Consider the following 26679-nt stretch of genomic DNA (forward strand, 5'->3'; position numbering starts at 1 on the left):
TGCTCATCAAGCAGTCTCCCGTCTGTATGGACAAGTCTGTGTCCAGCCCTTCTGCTAGGGATGTAAATGCTCATAAACACTTTCTGGAACTTACTGGTCCTTGGAAGGTCAAAATAACTTACATCTGCCAAGCCCTGGATGCAAAATTGTCAGACTCCAGTTAAGACCCTGTTTGTGCACTGTTCTTTACCTCTCAGCTGCCAGAGCTGCAATAAAACTGTGGATTCCAAAGTCTTCCTTGTATTTGCAATATGCAGGGAAAACTCCTGCCTTCAAGTACATATTTATCCCAGCAGTGGAACAAACCACTCTCCACCCACAACCAGCCCGAGACTCAACCCTAATGGGCTCTGTGCTCACCATCCAGCATCAGCTAGGTCAATGGTTTTGGCTGTAAACCCCATTCCCCACATTTTTTGTGTTCTGGTTCCCTGCCCTACCTGGCCTGATGCTCACCCTTGCACTCAGTGTTCCCCTGCTGACTCACAGCAGCTCCAAAATCAACTCGGGTCCTTTTTTTTGATGATGTATATGATCTGCTCTTTATTACTGCTGGTTTTGGCAGCTCGTTTTGTTATTCTAACTGCCTTTCATGAGCAGGAATCTTGCTGCAATTTCTGTCAGGAATCCCTCCTCCCCTACACAAATGCACACACATAAACACACTTAACTTTAATCCCTGACCTCTCATTTCTGCCTCCGTTATTGCTGTGAATTGTTTCTTGGCATCAGTCCATTCCTCCTCCTTTTGGTTCCTCCTCTACTCTGCCGAGTTTTATAGACTCCATCATTTTCCACTCAAGTCCTTTCCACTGAAGGTCACTGAGGGCAAATTCTGGCTGATGGCCTCACACAATACAGCCCTGTGCCAGACTCCTCATTGGAGTCCTGAGCAGATTGCTCTGCATCCTCTCATACCAGCCTCCAGGTGTGGTATCAGATCTAACCCGGACTCTGCTTCAGATATCTCACTTCCCCCAGTGTCCTTGCACCAGATTTGGGGCAGAAACTGATTTTGGCCCTAAATGCATCCCTGTGCTAGGCTGTACAGCTCCTGTGTGCCCCAGAGCTTGAAATCCAAGTGAAGCTACTGCAGCTCTTTCCACTCCCCAAGCAGAGCATCTCACGAAGGAGCAAAAAAAAAGCCTGAATTCATAAACAGAGGGACTGATCTTTCCTTAAAACATGACTGCTGATCTCCTTGTCCTCTGCAAAAAAAGAAATGTCAGCAGCAGCTCCCAGCCCTGCTGTTGGTGGAGGGGTGCTGGCAGGAGAGGGAAGCAGTCAAGGGTGAGATGGATGCAGCCCACTGAACGGAGGATGCTTCATCCTCTTTCCTGTGCCCACATGATGAGAAATTAATACTGCTTGGGCTGTGACTGTCTCAGCAAGAAGACATGCATAATCCAAGCCCTCACTGCTCAGAGAAGAGCTAGGAATAAATCTGAGCTGCCTGAACACTTCTGACAACACCACCCTGTGTTTTCAGTGCTCTTCTTCCAGGGGATTTGGGCAGGACATGCTTTTTCCATACCCTTGATCAAGCCAAATTCTGGGCAGAAAATCAGGGTGGCTACTGATCGTTTCAAGTCCTCAAGGTCAGAGCAGTAGAGCTTTCATAAGCCAGGAGTGTGCGCATCAATTTAATCAGTTTCTTCTGCCCTCTCACTGTTGCTGATGCTCTGCCCAAGTACCAGGGTTACTCTGAGTCTGGAGAGGTGGCACTTGGCACAGCAAATTGTCTGGGTTGAGTTTGACTGTCTCTTCTCTCCCTTCTCCCCTCTCCCCTTTCACCTCTTCCCCCAGCCCTGGGGCATTCAGGGCCCATTGTGCACTCACGTACCCAGGTCCATATCGGCAGCTTTGGGCCGGTGGGAACAGGGCACATTCTTGAAGATGGCATCGAGGATCTTCTCCTTGACCTGGGTGATGGTGTCACAGTTCAGGATCTTCACCGGGATCTCGGGGCTGTTCACGTTGTCAGGGTTCACGCAGCTCAGGACCTGAGAAAGAGGCATGAGACACCATAAATTTCACAGCAACGCAGGTACCCTGTGCTCAAGCTTCCACAGCAACCTTCTGGCAGGTCCCCACATCCTACAAACCAGAGGGATCTAGGATGGATTAAGGGGAAAAATGTGTACCAGGAGTATTCCCTTTTCTGACACAGCAGGGATTTCACTGAGGGGTTTTTCATGCATCCAGTTTTCGGCTGCCCTCAATCCCTTGCCCTGGGGTCATTTCTTATCACTTATCTGTGCCCAGTGGATTAAGGGTAAGCCAGGACCTGCCTGCCAGCTACGAGCTGTGAGCTCCCAGATGCTACAGCCAGTGATCTGGGGGTAATTTGAGGGTTTTTCTGAACCTATATCTCATGCCATTTATCTCTCTGAGGTGAACCCATTATACTTGTGGGAGCAGTCCCTTAGATTTGAGCCTCATCTCCTTGGCATCTTCGCTATTATTAATAACAAAACACCCAAGAGTACCAGTTCAGGTTCTGGTGTGATCAGTAAAAATGGCACTCACCCAAGTGGTACCAGACATTTGTCATTGACACACTGTTTTCATAAAAAACATTTAAAAATGCTATCAGCCCAGGCTCTGGTTGAAACTGACCTGGTATCCAAAGGGTTTCTGCAGAGATTTCCTTAGCTTCTGACCCATTCCCTGCTCCCTAGAGATCTGGCAAGGTGACCTACTTCTATAGTAGTCTCCTTGCATTGTCACCTGCCTTTGACAATTTAGGTAAAAGTAATCTTCAGTCTCTCAGCTGTAAGTTGGGCCTTCTTCTGAGCAGTCATAGGACAACCCAAGACCCTTCTCATTAAAATGTTATTAATTTGAAATGCAGGGATTTAAAAAAATAGATATACAAAAGAAAAACAACAAAAAGTCTTATAGCTTCACATATAGAACAAGAAAATTGACCCAACTAGAGAGGCCTTTGATTTCTCAGAAGAATATAATTTTCTCTAAAGACTGTGTCCAAGAATAAATGCAAAGCATATGAGGTGGGGAGGGATGCTTTAAACAGAGTGTCTAACAACAATTTGCCCACTAACACTTGGCTCTGTCTATGTCAAGTGTTCTGCTCTCTTCAAGTTACAGGAGTGTGAAGTCTATAAACTTTTATAAACTTAGCACACCTTTGCACTTGGAGTGTTCAGTGGAGCTTCTGGCTACGTAGGGTCATTAAATTTTCCTGTGCAACTTTTACAAGTGCAAGCATGTTAGTTTTGGTGACCTGGATAAATTCTACCTTGACCATAAATTCCTGTCCGTAGTATGCAATAGGTTCTTAACCTACTGTGGGATCTGAAGGTGGCTTGAAAAGGGTGAAATCATATCAGTATAATTATGTATTGGCTCACTAGGCTCCCTTTGGTGCTGTTATGCTCAACTAAGAGGGACTTGTGAAGATACTGCTTACAAAGAGCTCTGTGATCTTTCTGGATGAAAGGGTAGATATAAATATGAGATATTGATTACATCATAATGCTATTATTTATATGTCACTTCCAGGAGTATTGAAGAAGCACCAATTCAGATAATAATGACAATGGCAGAGATTTACAGTTCTGTGGCATCTTTCATCTCAAAGGATCACAGAGCTATACATAAAAAGCACTGCTGAAATGCATTCAGTGTTGAGGTTATTAGTGGCCCCCCACCCACTACACATGTGTAGGGAAATGAAATGCTGATGAGAGCCTAGACCAGCTCTTTTGAGAGTGCCAAGGGGGTCACATATGGCTCTGGTGACCAGGTTACTCTGCAAGTCTCTGCCATTGATCTGAGCTCACCTGAAGTAGATTGAGCTGATGCCAGTCAGAACAAACTCTGTGGAGTGATTCAGCACCAATACCAACACCTTGGGTTCAGGTCAGTTGCCTGCATGAATGCAACTTATGCACTGAGGGCTGTGTCAGTGTAGCAAAACAATGGCGATAGTCATGGGGTCAACATGAAAAGATATGGGGCTGTGAGCAAGCGCAATAGTAATCTCTGAGCCCTGCTCTCCCTCTGACTCTTCATGACCTTGGGCCATGTCATCTCACTCGGTTTATGTTTATCAACCTTCTTCTACATCCTTGGGCTCTTTAATTTTTTGTCTGTCAGCCCTTCTAGCCATGAACTGTCTCTAAGTGTATATAAACATGCAATACTTAGCACAACTAAGCCCTGGTCTCTGCTGTGGATTACTGACATTTAAATTACAAATGCATGGTTTAGGATTAAAGGATTCAGGACCCTGGTCCTGAGCTCTTTGCAGTATTTGGGTGGATTGCCCAGGGACCAGGGTATCAATACAGTTTCTGTCCCAAAGAATCTTCCTTTCCCTTCTACATTATGGTAAGAAAGGTCCCATGGGGCTAGCACACAGCAAGTCTTGGCAGAGAGCAAGGAGAATAAGGAACCCCCAAAGAAGCCAAGCACAAGAAACCCCTCTGATATCTCGTTTGTGGCTTAACTCCCTGAAAGGCCTTAACCAAATGCAGCTCAAAACATATTTATCTACCCTGGAGTATGTTGTCAGAGGAGATGATCCGATTAGACTCAGCGCTGGAGCCACCGAGGTGTGCAGGGACCACGCCGAGCATGCCATTGCTCAAGATGCATTGGGCAGCTCCCTCCTGCCACCCCCGAGCACTAATTATCCAATCCTCTTGACAGCTTCCGACACACATCGAGGCCTTTGCTCCTCTGCATTATTTGTGTCAAGAGAAATGAAGCTGATGCAGGAGATGGATAGTCTTTCATCTCCCGGTGAGAGCGGAGCAGTGGCAGGAGGGAGCGAGGTTTTTACAGCTGGGCTCTGGTTTGGTGAATGGCTAAAAAATCACAGATTCTGGCAAAGGCAGATGGTAGCCAGCAGGGACGAAATCTTCTCGTCTTTCATAGGCGCGATAATCTAGCTGGGCTTTTAATAACACTGCCGACCAGAGATGATGGTCGCTGACTGTTAGAGAAGACATTAGCACCAGAGGGTGCTTCTCTGAGGTATACAGCTTGGGAAAAGACCTACTGCTTAGCTGCTGCACATTTATTCTAGCAAATCACATCTGTAACTACCTTAGTTTCCCCTGGACTGAAAAATCCCTTGTATGTACAGAAATTGCTATGCAAATATCAAAGACCTTAGCCCACTGAGGACTGCTTCTTTGGAGAACTCTAGGACCTGGCACACAGCAAATTGGAGCTATCTGGTCTGGAAAGAAATCAGATCAAAACAATCTAAACTTAGTGAATGAGGTGCATATTGTAAAATCAGTAATTCCAGATGTTTGAAATTGCTCTGTCTCCTTTTGTCTCCTTGGATAAGTCAATTTCTTTGGATTTGCTTTTCATTCAAACCATATTTGAAATCGTGCCTTAAAATATTTGGTCATGATTAATGAAAACTATAGAATAACCCCCTTCCAACGAAGCCCTGGTCTTGCCTTCCTGGAATAATGACAATAAACAGACTGTTTCAATGTGCCACGTTGCTAGACTTGTGATTTAACTCAATTCAGCAACCATCTAGCACTCATGAAACATGAACAACCCAATGAATTTTAGCTACATGCACTACAAATTCATAGTGGTGACCAGATGCTTGGGAGAGAACAGGAGACATTCAGGGGATTCTTATATTACAAACACTTGAATCAGTTCTTGCTTTATTTCATTACTATATATTTTTGACAAAAGATGACAGAATAATGCCTGCTTAAAAAAGGTAGGGGAAGATCAAATTATAAGAGAAATAAGTAGAAACAGAAAGGAAGAACAATCTTATTCATATTCTGTTTCTTCTTAATCTCCTTCACCGAAGCTGATCTCTGTAAATCTGCTAAGATTCCTATCGGGATATATTTGTCTGCTCTTGAGATGTAAGAGGGAGAGCTGATTAACATCAAACAACACAAAGCGAATGGAGGAGAGCTTTGTTCAGGCTGATGTATAATTACTACCCTTTGCTGGCTGCTTTATATCAAGCCTAAAAGGATCGGAGGGATTTCCTTCGGTGAAAGTGATCACTCTGTGCCTGCATTTTTCTCCCTTTTGCTCACTCTCTCCATGTAAGATCAGGCCTCCAAATTGCCAGACAACCACATCTAATAGAAAAGAAGCACTACCCTGGTGATTTAATAGGAAAGTCCCATTTTTAGAATGCAAATTAAATTGCAGTCTCACTTAAGAGTGAAGTCTACCCGCTCATTAGACTTGGATTCAACTGAAGCTAGGCTCTAGATCGTAGTCAGTGAAGAAAAAGACATTTGTAGAGTCAGCCCACCTGAGCTAAGACCCAAGGAAGGTCAAGGAAATTGTAATGGTGTGCCCAGGGTGGGCACTGTGCAGATCTGCCACTGGTGCTGGGGCCCAGGGAGAGGATGGAGAGAAGGGGGATGAAAATACCTCCAGGTGGTCTCAAGTGTGAGGTGGAAGAAACCCCACTGTGGACATCACAGTCCTCCTGCTGAAGATCTCAGGGTGATGACAATTGCAGAGACAACCCCATGCTTCTGCTGGAGGAAGACCGCTACCTTCAGCCTTAGGACTCAGAGGGATGGGCATCACTTCAGGGAAAAGGAGTAAATGTAGGAAATGGTTTGTCTACCAGAACAGAATAAACTGTTCATACCCATTGTCTACACTTTCACAGGCATTCACATGATGCAAGGTTCACACTTGTCTTCCAGTGCTCCTGAACCTCACCTAACCCAAAAAAATGGTACAGGATTGTCAGCCTAACCTGCAATGAGTGCAGACCTCTTCACCCAACAAACAATGCCCTTGGGGAACTGGAGATGGTCTGGGCATGGGATAGGGCACAGTGGAGGTAAATTGGAAGCTGTCATCTTTGCAAACATGCTTTGCAAACAGATACTTCAGCCACAAACTTTGCTGTGACAGGGGATGCAACTAGTGGATCCTCAGCAGGGTTATCCTGCTGGGTTGCAAGAAGAAATTGTCCAGGAGGTCAACGTGCCTTTCACTGACTCCTTTCCTCAAAATGATCTTTTTCTAGAAGAAGGTGGGACAAGCTCATAGAGCATGCTCAGAGCACTCACCAGTGTCTTGTAATCGATCTGCTGTCGGATAAGTTTGTCCTCACTCAGCGAGTACCGGGCCTCCCCAGTGATTGAGTCGATGGGACCCTTTTCCATCTGCTGCTTGATGGCACAGAAGAGGGAGAACAGAGGTTCACCGGCACATTCCTGCAGGGATGAGAGTTAACGACCAGGTCAACCAGGAGGTACAGAGGTGAAAACCTTTGGGCCAGAGCTTTGCACCAAAACAGGGAATGGGATGGGTCCTGGAGGACCTGGAGGCAGGGACTGGCAGGGGTTAGGACCACTGGTGCCCCATCCTGGGGCACTCTCACACTGGAGGCAAGCAGGGATGCTTGGGCAGCAGCAGCTCCTGGCCCAGGGGAGATGCACCCCTGGAGCTGTGTGGTTGCACCAGCGATTTTGGGTGTATAGGGACCAGCCTGGGACAGCAACAAGGAGCCCACAAAGCACCTGCTTTCCTCATGTCCCATTCCCTCCATTCACTCCCAATCCACCCTTCCCACACCTTTCCTGTCCTCTCCTCTTGCTGCCCTCCCTCTGCACACTCATGTCCATGCACCCCTCCTTGTTCTTTCCTCTCTTCCCTTCTCTTTCATGCCTCTGTCCTTTCTCCCCTCCTTCCCACCTTGCCCTCCCCTCTTGTGCTGTGCCCCAACTCACCGAGCGAGGTCATTTTCCTCTGGTGTAAATCCCAGCAACAACAAGTTAATAATCTGAAGCCAAGTGGCCCCTTTCTCAGTTCCTACACCTGTCTCCCTCTTAATTAGCTTATCTGCCAGCAACATATTGCTCGTGTGTGCCTGTCTCTTGCCCTTATCAGGCCACCGCTCAGGCTAAGGCAAGAAGACAAGTAGCTGAGTGGGGGGGAAGACTATTATAAAAGCAGTGCTTTAAAAAATCACCTCCTTGTATCCTTTCCTCTCAGCTGCAAGTGTGAATCTGATACTAAAGCCACTGAAATTACCTTCCAGGGACCTTCAAAACTTCCCCATGCATTCAGCCTGGTTGTTCCTGGGGTTTGGGACAGCTCAGGGGAATGGGACTGGTTTGTAAAGCTTTGAATTTCCAAGCAGAGGGTGGCTATCCTGTCCAAATGGTGTCATAGGGAGATCTAGCAACAGTGCTGAGAGTTAAGGCAAGGTGAAAAGTCACCTCCCTCCAAAAGGCTTGGTCTTAGTATGGCACAATAGCAATTATCATGGAATCCCAGAATGTTTTGGGTTGGAAGAGACCTCAAAACCCATCTCATTCCAACCCTTGCCATGGCAGGGACACCTCCCACCAGCCCAGGCTGCCCCCAGCCCCATCCAACCTGGTCTTGGGCACCCCCAGGGATGGGGCAGCCACAGCTCCTCAGGGAAGCGTACAACAGGGCCTCACTACCTTCACTCCAAGAATTTCTTAGACAAAAATCCAAGAATTTCTTCCTAATATGTAATCTAAACCTTCTCTTTTGTAGTTTAAAGTCTTTCCCCATCCTACCCCTACACCCCCCAACAAGGAGGTCTCAAAGGCTGAAAGCTTCCTTTTTATTACCTATCACCCAAAAGAGGCCTTCCAGAAGTAGTGGGAGGGCTCAGAGGTTGTCACAGCTGATTTCACTCATTTGCTGATTAGCATCCTGCAAAGTCAATGCTACCCCAGCTGAACCCTGTCAAGAAGCAATGCATTAAAGCAGCTGTTCAGCCAGGCCTGATGCTTCTCTTACCTTAAGGAACTTGTACAGGAGGAAGGTGAACCAGTTGGTGAGCATTTTCTCAGCCACGGACTCTGTCCTAAAATCAGACCAGGACAAAAAACAAATCAGAAATGAATTAGTCATGTTAGCCATATCAAAGGGCTGGTTGAAAGATTGGCATCTTGCATTTTACTGCCCCGATCTCTAGCCCCATGGAAAGTCAGGCATGACACCATCAGGATTAAGCACATCCCAGAATCTCTGTTTTAGCTTTGGAAACCTTCAGGCATGTCCTTACCGCCCTACTAATTCTCTTGTGACCAGGGAAGTCCCTGCACATCTGCTCTGCAGTTTGTCCATCAGTGAGAGAAATGACAAGTTAGGAAGCCTTCTCAGAGATGCTCAGGGAGGATAAATCTATCACATACAAGGAGCTTTTATCAGGTACTGATAATCTCCCTGGTATTTGGGAGTGATTATACTCCCCAATGTGCCAATGTAGCACATTCACAGAACTATTCCTGTAGCCCTTGAACTCTAACCTCAACCAAGGAAAAAATCCATCCTGAGTCTTCAGGGTGAACTTTTCCTACAGAATCACTACCTTGGACTTGCTAATTTGGTTTGGACACCAGGAGCACAGGATAAGCTTGTGTTGGCTCCAGTACATGCAATGATTTTGTTCAAGAAAAAACAAGAGTCTTTGCTTGAATGAGCAAAAGTGGGATTTGCTGGTTCCAGCTTTCACCAAGGCCACCCAAGGATTCTTGCTTAGGGCTGCAGCTTGCTTTTTAGGTTCCCTAGTCCTTCAGCATAAAGTTGGTCTCATTTCCTCTGCCTACAGCAATCATTGCTCTGTCTCTGTCCAAACCAGCCTGTTTGCCCTGTATTCCTCTCAGTCACGGTCACCTAGCCACTGTTCCCCATTGATCATGGCATGAACCTCAAGTCCAGCACTCTCCACACTTTATCATCCTCGCAGAGGATGTTAAATTATTGTTGCCCAGGCAACTTTGATCTTTTGGGGTCAGTGGATGTCATCTCTGACTTCTCCTTGTGCTTTCAAAGCTTGACACAGTGGAGGTGTCTTCAATGTTCACTGTCTCTCCTTCTAAAGGCCACGTTGCATTTCCAACAAATAGGAGTATAGTTAGAAAAGAGCTGGAAGAAGGGGAAAAAAAAAGGAAGAAGACAGGAGAAAACACAAATGAACAACCAGGAAAGACAAAGAGATGCAGAAAGGAAAAAAGAAAGGAGATCAAGTGAAGGCACAACTGGAAGAAGGCACTGCCATCCAGCATCAGAGGAGAAGCACAGAGAGGAGGCCTGAGGACAGCTTGGGGGAGGTTTCCAGCCAGGCTGTAGGACTCAGGGAGTTAACTGGCAGTAAAGTCTGGTCTCTGCCCCTGGCTTTGCTGCCCTGAATGCCAGGAAGTGCCTACTGCTCTTTTTTTTTTTTTTTCTTTCTGTTTTTTTCATGGTGGGCTGTGTGCCAGCAGAAAATCTCTCCATCAGGCTCCACAGACCTCTCTTCTGCCTGAGCCATCCATCGTCATCAGCTCAGGGCCTGTCAAACACAGCTTTGAGCAGTGGCAAAGGCCATTTGTACCCAGTAGACTCCCTCTGGTTTTACTTCAGGTGCTGGCTTGAATCAGAAGGGTTCATTCAGACCATGGAAAGGAGAGGATGAACGTCATCCTAAAAGGAGAAAGGGCTGAATTTCCCTAATCAGGGAAAGTACATTAATTGCAGAGCAGTAGGTTTGTAACTCAAGGTGTCCCACACAACCCTGGCCTTTAGACCTTGGATTTGGCCAGGAAGCACAAACCCAGACTCGTGCCATTTATGAAACCATTTCTGTTGTCCTGATTAGCTCTGCCTTCTGGTTTTAACCATCTCCCAAAGCCAATACCCAGGAAGGGACAGGAGATCCCATGATGCAGCTGAAGAAGACTCCACATGTGTCTGGAGACAACTCAGACACAAAAAGCACGGCAGGGCAGTCCAAATCTCAGGCAAGATAAAGCAACAGCCAATTTACTCACCTTAAAGACCAAGTATATTATATGGTCTGTTCTTTGTGATATAAGTAGAACACAAATCCAAAATAAGGATTATGAAACATGGGATCTTGCTGCCTTTATGAAGCTTTCCAGAAAATCCACATTAAAATCTATTGACAGTGGAGCAGTGAAACTTTAATTGTCGGCTGGTTTTTGGTTGCAGATGAAAAGGAGAGAGATCTACAGACACACTTACTGAAAAAGGGAAGGAACCCGCTGCTGGGAAGTCTTGAATGAAGCCAAAGAGCAGCAAACCAGTAAGGGAAAGCAGTTCAGCTTTCATTCAGCCCTACCTGCCTTATTCACACCTGCCTGCACGCAGCTTCATGGCAACCCTACAGGGCCACGTGAGCTGTGGCTGTACACCATCCTGATTTCACACCCTGCTGCAAAAAGCAAAATCAAGCAAATTTGTCTTTTTCCTCCAAAATGGACTATCATGCTCATGTTAGATAGTAGAGCACAGGTTGCCCTTCCCAGCTTGGTCTAGCCCCAGGTCTCTTTACCTCCGGAGCAGCAGCTTGGGGTGGTTCTTGCTCTCCAGATTTTTGTCTATGAGGTCAGCCAAGAGCTGTTTGAGGACATCAGTAGCGTACTCCAGCTTGCTCTGCAGCACTGTCATGATCAGCGAGGCCACATTGCCACGGTCCCTCATGGAGAAGCTGCGCTGGGACTCCAGCGTGCGGATGAAGGACAGCAGGAAAACCTTGTTGTTGATGAGCTGTGCAAAGAGCTTGAGGCCTTTCTCCACCCGTTCCTGCCTGTAGCCAGGGACCTGTATGAGAAGACAAGGAGTTTATATCTTCCCCTCACTGCCCACCGTCAGGCCATGCCCAAATGGGTTGTGCACCTGTTGATACTTCTCTGCCCTCAGCCCTCCATCTCCTCCAACCACACACTTCAACATCAAGCAGAAGGCAGATCTAAGGCAGGAAAAAGGAAAAGCTGCCTCAAACAGCAAAGACAATTTAAAATAAAAAAAAATATATATATATTTTTTATCTAAATGCAGGTAAGCACTTCCTTCTGTTCTACAGGATAGTCCTGTTAAAAGGAAGCGAGTCCATACATCATCTGAAGATTAGGGAGCCAAAGGGACCTCCTAACCACAGCCAGATGATTATTTTCCATCCCTGCATCCCTGAACATTTAGTGGAGATTGCTAATGCCTGGATGCTGTACCACAGCATATTGTGTTTTTATTGCAGTCAGACTGAAATCTCACTCTGTCCTCCCCTAACACCTCTTTTTATCTCTGCAAGAAGCCTGCTTACGGAGAAAAACAGCCTAAGTCAATGCTGGAAAGGTTATGTGGGTCTCCTGTTGGTCTGACCTGTCTAGGTCTCCTCACCACCACATCCCAGCAAGTACCCACACATCAGCTGCCCTTCAGTAGCTGCTTGGGTACAGGGAAGATGCAATGTGGGGACTACAGGACACGGGTTTGGGGTTCTTCTTCAGGGAAGTGGGGGAAGTAGTAAGAACGTGAGGGGAGAAAGAGGTCCATGAGTCATGTTTGGAGGAGATGAAGAGATGCAGTGGAGGGGGTGAGCATTTAGCTGGGTCTTGGTTTGAAAAACTAGATAGAGGACGATGTGAGAGGGCACAAAATCGGGGACCTATTTTGGAAGTCCTACTGTGGTGGGACCCCAGGGCTTGGTAGGTGAGGTAGTTCAGAGGCAGGGATGTTAATAAGTCTCTGATTTATTTCTCATTTGTGACAGACTAGTGAACTATCTTTTTATATACAATAATTTAGGACCTCAGCACTGGACCCTAGATCCTACAGTCTGCAGTGGGCACTACCCTTCCCTGCTCTTCTGCCTCTGGACCAAAATGAAGCCATACTCTGTGGGTATATACTACATCCCTTTATCTGCTGCACCAGTGTGGTCCTAAATAGAGAACTCCAAACTCATTCCTCCATGTCACTGAAGCTCTTTCAGCCCTTCATAAAGTTTCCCTAGAAGCTGGAGAGTCACATCTCAGAGAAACACATGCCACTAAGGCAAGTACTCATTAACCACCCAGTTTTGGCATTTTTAATCCAAAACAAGTTAGCATGCTTAAACAACCGAGTAATGCAAGTCCCCTTAAAGAATCATTACTTTTTTATTCTGGAAATTAAAGAGATCTTAACTCTTTTTGCATACAGCAAATAAATTACTTACTAAATAGCTTGAGACAACCAACCAACCAACCACCACCACCCATCCTGCTAGTAATTATTTTTAACTCACTTGCTTGAACATTTAATATTGTCTATCCCCGGGTTATTACGGAGAAATAAAAAAAATAACAAGAAAAGTATTTTGTAGTGCATCTGGAAGCAGTTAATTAGCAAATGAGCTGGAAATAAGTAAGACCTGCTCACTGCAGGATCTCTGTTGGGGCCTTTTCCCAATAAATATAAACTCCTTCTAGGTGCTACAGAGAAAGGAGCAGAATGGAAACTGTCTTCCCTTGTTTGTTGGTAGCCAAAGATGTTGACATCTAAAGAGCTACAGAAGCTTTAAACAGGATTAAGGGGAAAAAATACAATAAAATAATTAAAAAAAATGAAATCAAGGGAAGGGAAGATCAAAGGTGACAGATAGAAATATTGGCTGTGTCTCTCTGCATGTATATTCATATAGGAGCATCTATGGTAAAACCTCTGTAGGGTTCAGATGCTATTCTATGGTCAGCTGGCTGAGGCTGATGAATATAAGTTGAAACTGGCCATGGGTATGATGAAAGTATTTGTATGTGTGTATGTACACAGGGAAGAAATTCACCACCCCTCATCTTTTGTGCTCACTTGTTGCATTTGCTGAGCTGCTTTTCCAGAGGGAAAACAGCTCAAGGCTACTCTACCTGCATCCCAAAGGCAAATCTCTACAATAACCAATGTGTAATGCAGCCTCCCACCCATTCCCAACAGTCCTCATTGCTTCCAGATCATTTTTTTAATGGTTCTCACCATACAGTTTGATGAAGTTTGGCTCTCCTGAAGGGCAGGAGCAGGAACCTCTGATTACACAGACAGCCAAGCATGGTACTGCCTGCGCCAGCTTCTATTCCTCCTCCCTGCCAACTCACCCCAGTCTTGGCCTCCAGCAATCTCACCATGCCAGAGCCTCTCTGAAGCACAGAGCTTGCCAAAGACTTTGCAGAAAGCTCAGCCAAAGACCTCCCTGGCCTTGGCCGTAGTGTGTTACCCGCTTCTCTAGGCCAGGTATCCCTTGAGCAGATCCTTAGGACTGTTTTTCTGGACCCTGCACAGTCTGAAGAATAAACCCCAATAGGATGGAGACCAAGGAGGATCTTAAAGCAGCAGACCTAATGCACATAGATGTATGGGACTCTTCTAAGTAAATGAGTGATCAAACAGAATTTAACATCTAAGATAGGAAAAAATCATCCTCCCTTTTCAATTTGGACTTTTAATGAGGTGGTATTTTGTCCCTGGGAAGACACAGCATTGAAAGCCATAATGTCCCCACCACTGGCACATCTTTTGCATTCAGGGCATGAGAGGAGCTGGCAGCTGGTGATGTTGATTTCATACCTCCAGGTCTCTCAGGACTGGGTGATCTTCAATGCCAGGGAAAAGCACCCTCATGGTGTAGGTTCGGTAATCAAGGAAAGGGATCCCAGCTCCATCCAGGTCACTTGTCAGCTCATGAATATCCGTCTGCAGCTCCGCAAAGGCTGACACAAAAAAGGAACAAGGCATGCATCAATGACAGTCCAGCTCTCCCTCATCATAATGGGAAAGGCCTTCAGACCCATGTGTATGAGATTAGGGTATAAATGCAGAAGCAACAGATGGAGAGGAAGAAGGTGGACAAGAACAGGCTCACCCTTCCCACCACATAACCTTTCCTCAGGACCATATACCAAGGCTCCTTCAGGACAGTGAGTTAACCAGTGTAGGTAAGACAAGGTGGAGGAATAAAGGATTCAGGGAAAATGGGCAAAGTCAGATCAGCTCCAGGCCCAAGCCAACCCCACAACTCCCATTTCTTGGTGATATTTCAGCTCAAAGCTTTGTGGCTGGATCCCTGTCTCCTGACACTGTGTGTGTCTTCTCCCATATCACACCTTCTTCCCCCATCATACCTTCTTTGCACTCCAGTGCCACCCTGGACTCCAGGTTGTCCATCTGCATCTGCAGACGCTTGAGGGTCAAGTCACTTTCTCGGGACTTGCGCTTGTAGGCAATCAGCACAGCCACGATGAAGATGATGAGCAGGCCGCCAGCCACCGCAATGCTGACGATAGCTGGCAAGCTGAGGGGGCTGTCTGGAGAGATGTAGACCATCCCCGGGGAGAACTCCATCCCTCCTACACGAGCCTAGAGGGAAGGCAAGAGAAAGTTGTGTTGAAAATCCCATACAAGCAAGAACACAGAGGAACTTCACCATCACCCCAACTACAGCTGCTATGCAAGTCAAGCTCCCATGATAGTACATGAATGATGACCTCTCAGATTAAACAGGGCATTAAGTACTTGGACATAGAAAGGCTTTAACAACCTGAAATGTCATGTAGAAGCAGCTCTGTTGGTAGTGTCACCATCGTCCAAATCAGCAAAGGACTTCTGGTGAGACAAATCTTACCATGCCCAATGCCCTCCCTACATAATGGGTTCATTTAGGGTTTTCCATCCTATATCCTGAACAGCTATGCTCTGTTGCATTGCCTTGATGTCAGTTAATCCCAGAATGCATACACAGGACACATCACTCTTCATTATGGACTGATAGGTCCTAACTTCATTATGGGACAGGACACATTTGAACCAGACATCTGGGACAGGAGAGGCCAGAACATTGGGAATGCCAGAATTAGAGTCACAATTTGCTTTTGACTCTTCAAGTTGAGAAAAAAGTATCTGGAAACCACTCAAAATAGGAAAAAGAAAAAGAAAAAGCCCACAGAGCCTGGTCCATCCCCTTTACAGCCCTTCTCCTAGCCACGTGTTCTGCTTGATCACATTAGCTAATGGACTTCACCTGGACAGGGAGCCAAACAGAGCTTTCTGTTCTCCCTGCACTCTCAGAGGTTCTCAGGCCTCCGGGACACGTTTCTTTGTTAAACTTTGCTTTTAAAGGCCAGAAAGAAACCCTGCAAGTGGTGCTGTTGCATGCCCAACTAAACACTCTGCTCTGTTGGGAGCCCATTTATCCAACATGAACACTAATCCCAACAGCAATCCCACAAGATGCCATTTGTTCAAGGCTACTACAAAGCTGTTCAAGGCTATCTGTAAAACGGGACATGTTGGTGTGGCAGGGGGAAAAGCACTGCTGACTAGTCTGAGATATAAAAGGATGGCTTCTAGGACTGGGCTGTGGTAGGGGGACACTGGTTATGGATCCGCGTAAACCTAGGAAGATGTCATGCAAAGTGCTTGAAGAATTATGAAATGGTGAGCCCCATCACTTAATTCCAGCTGAGCTTTGTCCTGAAGAAAAAAAGCTGGTTCTGCACAAAGTGAAAAATCTGTCTGCCAGGCAAGAGCCAGGGCTATGTGCTTCCTCCTCCCACTGCAAGTGGGATGCCTGACAATTGAATCTTTACCTATCTCCTTTACGAGGAGCTCTGTCTCCTTCTCAGCACCCCTAGAAGTCAGTGCAAACAGCCTTCATCTCAGCCTAGTGTCCAGCCTTGCCCCACATCCCACTGGCTCTCAGTTAATCAGTCTGTTTCCAGCCTGCATGCATACTTGTTAATCCCAAATTTTCCATGCCTCAGCTCAGGCACTTACTCAGGTTTCTTCCCTAGGTTGCAGGAGGCTGCAGCCAGCAGAAAAGATTATGAAGCACAGAGCTGTGAATTAATGGAAAGCTGCTCTCACTCCTCACCACCACAGCCCTTGCTGGGGACAAGAATGTCTTCATCATCTAGAAATGATTTATGGAGCCACGTTACAACCACTGAGAAGGTGGCTGTTTTGCTTCACCACCAGCTGTAGGCTGTTCCACAGTGGGTCCTGGTCAAAACCACCTAACCAGAACCCTTATATCTTGCACAGAACAGAGGTGAATTTCTGGAAATATTTAATTTCCATCCACAAGGTCCTCTTATGACCTGAATACTCCTATACATTTGGAGATGGACTCTAGAAAGATAACGGTGTCCACAATGAGCAACTAAACCAAATGTAAGCTCATCTGACAAGGCAATGGAGTTTGATGACCCTATTGTAGCATGATATTGATGATTTGTAAAGCATCTTCAGTGGCCAAGGAACAACCTAGTAAGTCAAAGAACCATCAGTACATAGTTTTCCTGTCTATTCCAAGGTATAAGGCTCAACTCCACTTCAGAAAGCCTGCAGATGTTTGGTGTTGGCACGTGGCAAGCTCAGCTGAGAAGACAAGCTTCCAAAGTCAAAAGCTAATCTACTCACTCAAAACTATTGCCGTTTGACCTAGAGACCAGTGTCCCAAATCCTTCCAAGATGACAGCAAAATTGGCTCACCAGTTTGCACAATTTCCTTCCTGTCACAGTGGATCAATAAACTGAGTCATTATATTTCATTTTCTGCTTCCTACAGTGGCCCTTTTCGTCTGGGCCTGGCAGTGAAATGAGTCCATTGATGGAGTTTCAGACTCGAGTCAAAAAACCCCATCCTGGTCCCCAATGTAGGTCTGTCCTCAAAGCCCACCGAAAAGCCTGGCTCTGTGGGTGGGTTTCCTCTCACCAAACTTTTGACATTCGCATCTGAGTTGGACATTACAGCGTGCTTTTAGAGTCAAGGCAGAGAAAAGGCACTTTCAGCGTGTGATTCATGCCAGCTGCTTTTGACACCTGCTTTGACATTAGGATGAGACGCTTTATTCAGCAGAAGTTCCCATTTCTCTCCATTAGCTGTAAGAGAATTTGGACTCCTAGAGGGAGGCGTCTAGCAAAGTTCCTCTCTAAAGATGTTTTCAACACTGGAAAAGCCTCACAGTCCACAAATCAAACTGCCAGGATCTAATGGAATCTGTCTCTTGGAGAAGAAAGCCTGCAAGTTTTCAGTGCTATTTGTGAACGCTTCAATGAAAATAATAAAATATACAGATATGGCCCTACTTTTTTTCTTGGGCCCTGAATGTTTACCAAGGAAGCTAGTAACACCTCCCAGACATGAATTCCATATCATCAAACAACAGTTTGGCATTTGTTAGGCCTATTAACCTGGCATTTGCTCCAAACGGCACTACGTCAGAGCCCAATTTTCTCCAGCAAAGTTTTAGGGACAACTTGTAATGGTTCAAGAGAGATTTTCTTAGGTCCTCTTCTGTAAAGCTTGACTGTGGGTGGTGTCTTTCCTACTGCAAGTTTGCCCTGGCAAAACATAAATGTTTGCCTTAGGATAATATGATTTGTGCCCTGAATTTCAATTGCTAAATTTGACCATCTCTCCATACAAAGACATCAAGGTGACTTTCCACATGTAAGTGAATGCACAGAATACCAGCATCCCTTCGAGTGTACTCTGTCTCTTCATTGCAAACCTTCTCTACCATGGTTACACATGAATCTTCCTTATCTCTGTTTCTCTTACTTGGAAAAGAGCTTGCCTCTGCATCTTATACTATACTTATAAACCATTTTTCTAGCCTTGTTGTTCTTTTATATTTTTTTCAAGTATTTAGCTCATTTATTTTATAAAAGATAGCTGAACTACAGCAAAACCATCTTGACATCAACATGTGGCACTGTCATCATCCCTTCCCTTTGAAATAATCACAGCATTACACAGGTTAATTCATCCCCATGGTCTCCTCTCAGATCCAGGCCACTTCCATTTGCAGCAAAGGGTTTGTGGAGCAGTTTTCTCAACGTTGCACAGGAATTCGTGGGCAGAAGGAGAAGAAGGACCTGGGAGAGCTACCTGTCAATTGTCCTGACCCTCAGAGTGACTCTTATGTGAAACATGGGCAACAGAGCTGCTGTGCCATGCTGGAGGGGCATTTCCCAGCCCAGCTGTCCCCCAGGTAACTTCCAGATGCAAAGTCCATCCTTGAGCACTGGCCTCCATCAGAGGTGACCTTCCCTGTTTGGTTCCCAGCCCAGACACTGTCAAAGGTTTGTCTCAGTGTTGGCTTTTGACAGAGAAATCTGTAACTCGTCCCTAACAGTGATGCTCATTAAAAGGCTTCAAGAGGATCATCTTCCCACATTTCCAGCAGAATCTCTTGTTTGATCAGCATCCTCAGAAAGGGATTATTTTCTTCACTTAAGCTGTCCCAAGCTGCAGGAACAGGGGACACTTCCCAATTAGTAAGGCCCAGCCAGATGTTCATCCTCCCTGATCCCCAGGGGTTGATTATTGCTCACCTGACTTTGAGCTCTCTCTCTCTCTAGGGCTGTTTTTGTCCATCTCTGACTAACCATATGTTTAATTATATTCATGAAAATGACAGGGAACATATATTGTCATGTTCAAAAGCTTTGGTATTCACACAGAGAAAATCTCTCACTTCATTATTGCTCCTCTTGGAGTGTCTTAATGTGCTTTACAATGAATTGAGAGCCACAGCATATTTGCATGGCTGAAAAGGATTATTACCTCTATTTTCCAGATGATAAACTTCAGCACAGAGAAGTTAAATAGCCAGTGTGAGGTCTCCCAGCAGCAGTCACAACTGGGACCAAGGATGGTCACCATAAACTCTCTATTCTCTAAAAGACTGCAGAAAATTCTTTCATTTTATTTATACTTTTTAAGAGCCATACGGTGCATCTCCATCAAATTCTACAAATCTCACTGTATCAAATTAAATAAATACACGACAGATTTGGGAGGGCAGAAGAGAGGTGGAAAAAAAAAAAAGGTGATCCCAGGCAATGAAAAACATTGATCATCCACATGTCTGATGTCAGTTATTAGTCTTTGTTGTGTTTTCCACCCACAGCTCCGTACAAGTCAGATGAGTTTGCTGATGTGCTGTTTATCGAGCAACAGCACTGAGGCATGCAAATTGCTGAGAGGCAAGTAAAGGAGTGAATAAATCAGTGGATAGAGGAGGAAGCTCCCTCTGATGTAATCACCAGGCTCATTTTTCATAGGTTCTAGGAAGGATATGCAAGATTACACTAAGTTGTATAGATGTCAAAATCTCAAAGTCACACTGCAGTCCATATCCTGCACGTTTTTTTCTCCTACATTATGACAAATTTTAGCCACCAACATGCTGGTAATTGCTGAGGACTGTGATGAAGTTAAGTACATCATGTAGGGAATATGTTACATGTATGAACTCACATGTGCATCTGGGATTCTTACAGGCTGTATGAAGAAAGAAGAGAAGAAAACTTTCCTAAAGTGTTGATTGCAAAAGGTCCTTTACTGTCTATAAAGATTTCCAAGTCACTTTTCTAGGATTGATGGGGATATTATATCAAGAGGAGACTTTGATATTTGTAGGCTGTACATAAGGCAAATGATGATGCATACTCCTGGGAGACCTTTGCCAGCTCTTTAGCGTTTTTGTGCCCTCACAACTCACCCAGGGAAGAAAAGCTGACTTTCAGGCATCACTTACCATCACCTTGTGCCGTCCGATGAGGTTTGGGGACTCACACAGCAGCTGCACATCTGATACGGTCACCACACAGGGCTTCTCACCAACCAGGACAGTGTAGTTCAGCTTGGCATTCCCTCCTGCCACTGGAGGGATCAGGTTCTTGCCCTGGATAGAAAAGAATATCATCCCCCCCCAGAAAAAAAAAAACACATCAGAAAAGAGTTTTCCTCCCAGTTTTGTTTTGTTCCTGTTACACAAGTGTTAACATTGCAGTCAACATTTAAGCTTCACCGTTCACTAGCTTAGCAAGAAAAAGCCACTTAAAAAATCCTACAGAAGACAATAGGGATGGATAGACTGTCATCAATCAAAAAAGCTTGTCCTGTTTCTGTCTCTGGAACTAAAGCATTGCATACAAGCCGTGAACAAACAGGACCTCAGAAAACATTCAGGCAATATTGAAACATATTTCCAAATGTGCAAGCAGGTATTCTGTGTGCACAAATACTTCTTTGTGTATGTGCCACATTCCAGTGCTGATATGGAAATGTTCAAGCATAAAATTCCTTCTTTGTGTAGCTGCCCAGATTACAAAACTGACAGAGGACTGCTGTGGGATTTGCCCAGGAGTGAGAGGAAGGTCTCTAAAACCCAAGAAAGAAATAGGTTTGGGTATTTAACTGCCTGCCCTGCCACAGTGGTTGAAAATTTTCTTCCCTGGCAAACAACAGTGGTTGCAAATTTAGGTGGCACACATTTAGCTGCAGCAGGAATTTATATTTTGTAGTTTTGGGTATTGGAAGATGCTGAGCAGTGATTGGTGCAGTGTTTGCTGATGGTGACTCTGATCTGATGCAATAAGATGGGTGCAAAGAGTGAAGAAAATCTCTGGGGATGCCACTGTGATTAGTGGGGTGCTAGCAGACACAGAAAGACCACAGGCAGCATGTGTTTGCCCATCCTCATCCCGTCCTTGGTCCCCACCTCACCTTCAGTATGATCGGACTTCCTGGCTTCAGCTCCAGGATCCCCGAGGGATTGAAAACCTCAAAGACTGGGTTTGGGTAGTAGGTGAAGTTGGTTTTGTTGAGGATCAACAGGGACTGCACGTTGTCGAGAATGAAGCCGAACTCCTCTGGGCGCTCAGCTAGCTCAGACTGGTGATTGGGGTCAACAGCCAGTGCTGGAGCCTGGCAGGTCATCTCCGTGCTGTTCTGCACCTCGCAGTTCTGGGGAGAGAAACCCAACACAAGGAGAGTTTATGGACAATGCCTCCAGCTCTGCTGCAGGGCTGATATCTCCCAAGGAAATGCCAGCCTAGCAGAGGACACTGAGGAGCAGATCTCCATGGTTATCAAGAGGCCAACTGATGCTTTGCTGCTTCAAAGCACACCCCAAACCCATCAGCTAATCAAGGGAAAGATTAGGGAAGATTTGCTGGGACTGGTGTGTAGAACAGTTTTTATTGCAACTGGGCATCCTGTGCCTCTGCTCTGAGGGAGTTCAGCCTTTGGGGTTGCCAGTTTTTCTTTCCTTTTGAAATAAGTAGTTCCACTTTATTATTATTTATTTATTTATTTATCGGAAGGTGGAAGCTCATCAAAGCCCCACAACTGTCCTGCAGTTAACTCTCACCCTCTAAAGATCATTCCACAAATATATGTGCAATGCATGCTCATTTGTGTCCAGGATATTCCTGTTTACACAGCCAGCTACAAGAAATGATGCCCAACAAGCTGGAGTGCAGAAGACAGTGGGGTAACTTTCAGGACACACTGAAATTCAGTTCCAACCCTGACTACTAAAACCTACTTTTTTGTATATCTGATAAAGGGTAATGGATTGTGAAAGGCTATTATACCTGACTCCCATTTTAAGGCCCTAGAAATTAGGTCTGATTCATTTTCAGGATCTGAGCTTTCACCTTTCTATGACATGGTTCCTAGCACAGTGCATCCTGGTCTCACCAGACACCACCAGGCTTTGAGCACCAAAAGGCACCAGAGCACTTCCAGTGCCAAACTGGTGGGCAGTTCGTCACGAGCACGTGTAAGATGATGAATAGGCTTCATCAAGTGCACAATGGCTTAATTGTTCGACTCTGTTGTGCCATGTAAGAGCTGGAGTCTGCAGGAAGAATGTGATGAAGCCTTGCAGGCTTCTAATTCTGCAGCAAGCTTGAGAAGTGTTTGGCCGTGCTGTGCCCAGAAATACGACACATTACCAAAGCATACCTACATCCATACATAATAAACTGGACCGGGGTTTTCCCATAGTTCACAAGGGCCTGGAAGATTGCCCACTAAGATTTACATCAGACCAGAAACCAACATCAAAAGGCATTTCCTGAATCTGATGGGATGTGAGAGGTGACAAGATTGCTTTGGATTTGGCTTTATGAGGGGCGACACAACAGAGTTCACAGCAGAGCTGGGGTAAGACCACAATTTAAGTCTCTCCATTTGCAGACTGCAGGCTTTCTGCATTAATTTACCCTCTATTCCCGTATTTTCTTTTCGGATCTCCCACAGTTTCGCCATTGTTCATGAGGCAATTGGTCACCGAGAGTTGAGCTGGATTGTAAATGTAGCTGATTAACCCCGGATACACTTCTGCAGGGTGCCAAATGGGTCAGGGAAAGGACAGAGTAGTACTAAAGAGTACATCTATACACAGTCCCTTCTCCTCCCAGCACACCCTGAATTTGGGTCTGTGTATGAATAGGCATGGATAATAAATAGCATCAGATGTACGTAGGACAAGAGAGAGGACAGGTATCCTCGAGGCAACAGAAGAATCAGGCTCAGCAGAGACCAGGAGCTGAAGGACTCCTCTCTCTGTTCCTTCCTTGGTCCAGTGCTCCTTTGTAGAGAGGATGGGGTAATCTTAAAGGAAGCAATGCCCTTTTTTTTGGATGCAACAGCAGATTTCAGCCTCCACAGCTGTTCGGCAGCCTCTGCCACCACCCTGGACATTTCTCATGCAGTCCCCAGCCCAGCAGCAATACTCACGTTGACGTGTTCCTTTCCACCGTGCTTTGCCCGGATCTGGGGGTTCTGGATCAGGTCTAGGTGAGTTCCCCACACAGCAATGGGCGTGTTGCCACTAGAGGAGATGGAATGAAAGAAAAGCATAAACCCACCTAATACATGCCAGTCCTGATATTAAACCAGCAGTGGGCTGTCTGTTTTCCTAAATGTTTATTGCAAAGTGCCTGACCACATCTCACAGACCTCTAGGAAAGAACACTAAGCAAAGTGAAGCAAACCAAATAGGATTTTTTCATTAATTTATAGATGGAGAAAGAAGTAAAACTGCATGCTTGCCAAAACTGACACATCAATCAGCATCTGTGTGCTCCTCATTGTCAGGACTCAGCAACCACAACTTTGGCAATGAGGAGTAAATCTAGAAGAGGCTTTTCAGAATGGTCCATAGATGGTATTTTCTATACCATGTAAATAAAGGAGCTTAAAAAAAACCCTTATAGAAACCATCCAGTGCAAACAACCCTTGAGGATTCAGTTCTGCCTTGTTTGGGGTCTGTATCTCTGTCTTTCATATTAAACTTGCTACAGAAATCATCATTCTGAGTAAGGAAATGCCACTTCACGGAGCCACCTACTTCAGTCCCACCACGTCTAGAAGAAACGGAGCCAAAGTCTTCAGACTTGGTCTGAATAAGGCATTTGCTTGGCTTCATTTAGTGAACCAAGCAGATATGCTCTGCAAAGTGTGTAGCACCAACATTTGACAGAGTAGAGATTTCTAATCTCTCTGTCCTTTTGCTCAGCCAAAATGTGATTTCCTGAGAAAGTTGATTCATACAAGCCATGACCCTACATTTAGTTGATGTTATTGCTTTTATAACATCTCCCTCAGCCCAGCGTCAGAAGGGGAAATGGAGACAGAGCCTTTTTCATTCCCTGCAGTCAGCCTCACCAGAAGGAAACAGCTTTCAACCCTCTTTCCATTCCCTTGCCTCTTGCGTGTAGGAGAGGGAGGAAGGAAAGTGCAAAGGAGCATTCAGAGGCCTCAGTAGGAATAAATGTGTGGGTTGGCTTTGAACTCTGCATGGAGGGGAAGGGTTCACCACAGGCAGGTTTGGCCATCCCAAAGCAAAGCAGCCCATGGGTACCCGCTGCAGGGGGAAGGTGGTGCAAGGGCTGGATGGGGAAGAGTTATCTGAGAAAGAAAAACCTCAGCTCTTAGGGCTCAGACAGCCAAGGGAGGGTGAGGAAACATCATCAATGCCCAGTCTCTGCTACGGAGCTGAAGGTTTCCCAGGGATGAGGAGCATTCTCATCTGTTTCAGCACCTGCATCTGTAACTCCCCTTGGAAACCGTCCAGGCTTCAAATTATTTCCTGGAGCCCTTTGCTGAGAATGGGAGGGAAAGCCATGCAGAAATCAGCTGGATTTATGAGGGACTGGGAAAAGAAAGCCCAGCATCCCTTTCCTGCCTGTAGGTAAACCTCTACATGCATGAAATGTGAAACAAGTGCATTACAAATGAGACCGGAGAAAGCACCAGGGAATAAATAAACTGTAAGGCAGAAACCTAGGCTGGTCAACAAATCTCTCCCAGTTTTAACTTTTGTTTTGCATGTTCCCCGTTTATGTTTTATTATTAAACAGATGAGGTAGGTAGGAATTAAGGCAGATATACACCTCTGCTCAGCAGTGTGGCTATCAGGTGTCAGCAAGCTGGCTGCAGCTAGATGGGACTGTGCTTCAGCCATTCTATCTGCTTCCACCCCGATAACCCAAACAGGGCCAGGACACCAGCCAGGACACCATCATGGTGGCCATCCATGCTTTTAAGCTGTTAGCAGTACCCTGGCTTGGTTTAAACTGCCTTACTACCCTCCCAGGCAATGCCTGGTCATGTTCAAGGCATGGCAAAGGCCAGGGAGCACTCCAAATAATCAGAAAGGATGAAGCTATACTGCATTTCAAGGAGAAAGATTATTTGATGGTATGGACGGGGGCTATGCAAGCTAGCTGGCTGGCTTCAGGTCTGAGGATAGCCCTGAATTAAGTATTTACTAGTTTAAACATGATTTTGACCAAGAACCCTGTAAATTTGAAGTCATCTTAAGAACAGGTGCAGGAAGGGTGGTGTGAGGACAGCGACTTCATTGCAATAAAAGGTATAAAAAATAAAATAAATTCTTTTCAAGACAAGGAGACACTTTTTTTTCTAAACCCCAGCATAGCAAAGGTGTGATCATAGCTCTGACCACAAACCCCAAATCTTTCTCAATAGCTTGTGGTGAAGCCATGAGCTCTACCCACGAGCATTGTCACAACAGTAACTCCCTGCAGGTGCTCCTGTGATACTTCTCTGAGAGGTTCCTTATGGTCTTGCAAGAAAAGGCTGTACAGACTGATCCATGGACCATGCTTTGGGACCATGTTTTGAGTTCTGCAGAGTACCTCAAGTTCTTATTCATAAGAGAGCTTCCCATCCCTCCCTTACAGAGAAAAATACACCTTCCCGAAAATGCAACTTCACTCTAAGTGTTCCTGACATTATCCAGGGAGACCTGGCTTGTCAAGAACCAGACGAGAAGGGCATAAAGCAAATTTTTGTTTCTCCATTGTCCTGCTTCTTCTGGACTTTTGGCTGTGGGCCTTTATTATTTTAATTAGTATTTATTATTTTTATGAATCTCTGCTGATTCAGACTAGAAGGGATTTTGTATATTTACTCAACAGTTTTATGTGTTCCAGACATATCAAATGTGTGTGCATATATACATATCTATATATGAGTGTGTGTATATATAAATAAATCCTTTTATTTAATCAACCGAGTCTGTGCACACAGTTTTTAAACCACGTGTTAAAAATTCTGTATTTGTTTTGGAAATCGAGCTTGCAGGCTCCAACCACACTTAAAAAGCAAAGCTACAGCAGAGGAACAGAGAGGGGCCTTCTCTCTGAAATAAAAAATAATAATAATAATAAAAAAGCCAAAGCAATTCTGTTCACTGGAGACATCACCTGAAAATTCACTCTGGCTTGCAAATCCAGCAAATTCAGCTGCTGTTTGCCTTCATGTGAAAACTGGTAGCCATTGCCTTCTGTGGCTGTGGGTGAATGCCCAGCTGTAGCCACTTCTCACCCAGATCAGAGTAGTGACAGATGCTCCTCAGCAAAATGTCAGAGGTGCTAAGACTAAGAGCTTTCTTAATTTAACTCTTTTTTTTTTTCTTTTTTTGGTCCCAAAAGCTCTAAGCGTAATTTTCTCTCTGCAGACTTGGATAATTGCTGGACGTAATTCAAATCAAACCCAGATCAAATGTATTAATGGAGCCTTATAAAATTCCAGGTACCTGCCAGCCCAGCGTGACTCATTT

The 26679-nt window shown here is 45.3% G+C and overlaps 1 protein-coding gene across 2 annotated transcripts in view; it reads right to left on the minus strand.

The window, feature by feature from the left end:
* PLXNA4 (plexin A4) overlaps positions 1 to 26679 on the minus strand; it is a 405534-nt gene that overhangs the window by 32605 nt on the left and 346250 nt on the right. For both annotated transcript variants that reach the window (XM_068670106.1, XM_068670107.1), the window contains exons 17-25: positions 23327 to 23420; positions 21305 to 21544; positions 20334 to 20480; positions 14910 to 15144; positions 14356 to 14498; positions 11312 to 11580; positions 8773 to 8839; positions 7062 to 7208; positions 1844 to 2003 (exon numbers count right to left, since the gene is read on the minus strand). In XM_068670106.1, the coding sequence (XP_068526207.1) occupies positions 1844 to 2003; positions 7062 to 7208; positions 8773 to 8839; positions 11312 to 11580; positions 14356 to 14498; positions 14910 to 15144; positions 20334 to 20480; positions 21305 to 21544; positions 23327 to 23420 (1502 nt within the window). The remainder of the gene's footprint in view (positions 1 to 1843; positions 2004 to 7061; positions 7209 to 8772; positions 8840 to 11311; positions 11581 to 14355; positions 14499 to 14909; positions 15145 to 20333; positions 20481 to 21304; positions 21545 to 23326; positions 23421 to 26679) is intronic.

Source organism: Anas acuta, chromosome 1 (genome assembly GCF_963932015.1).
Source record: "Anas acuta chromosome 1, bAnaAcu1.1, whole genome shotgun sequence".
NCBI classification, from domain to species: Eukaryota; Metazoa; Chordata; class Aves; order Anseriformes; family Anatidae; genus Anas; species Anas acuta.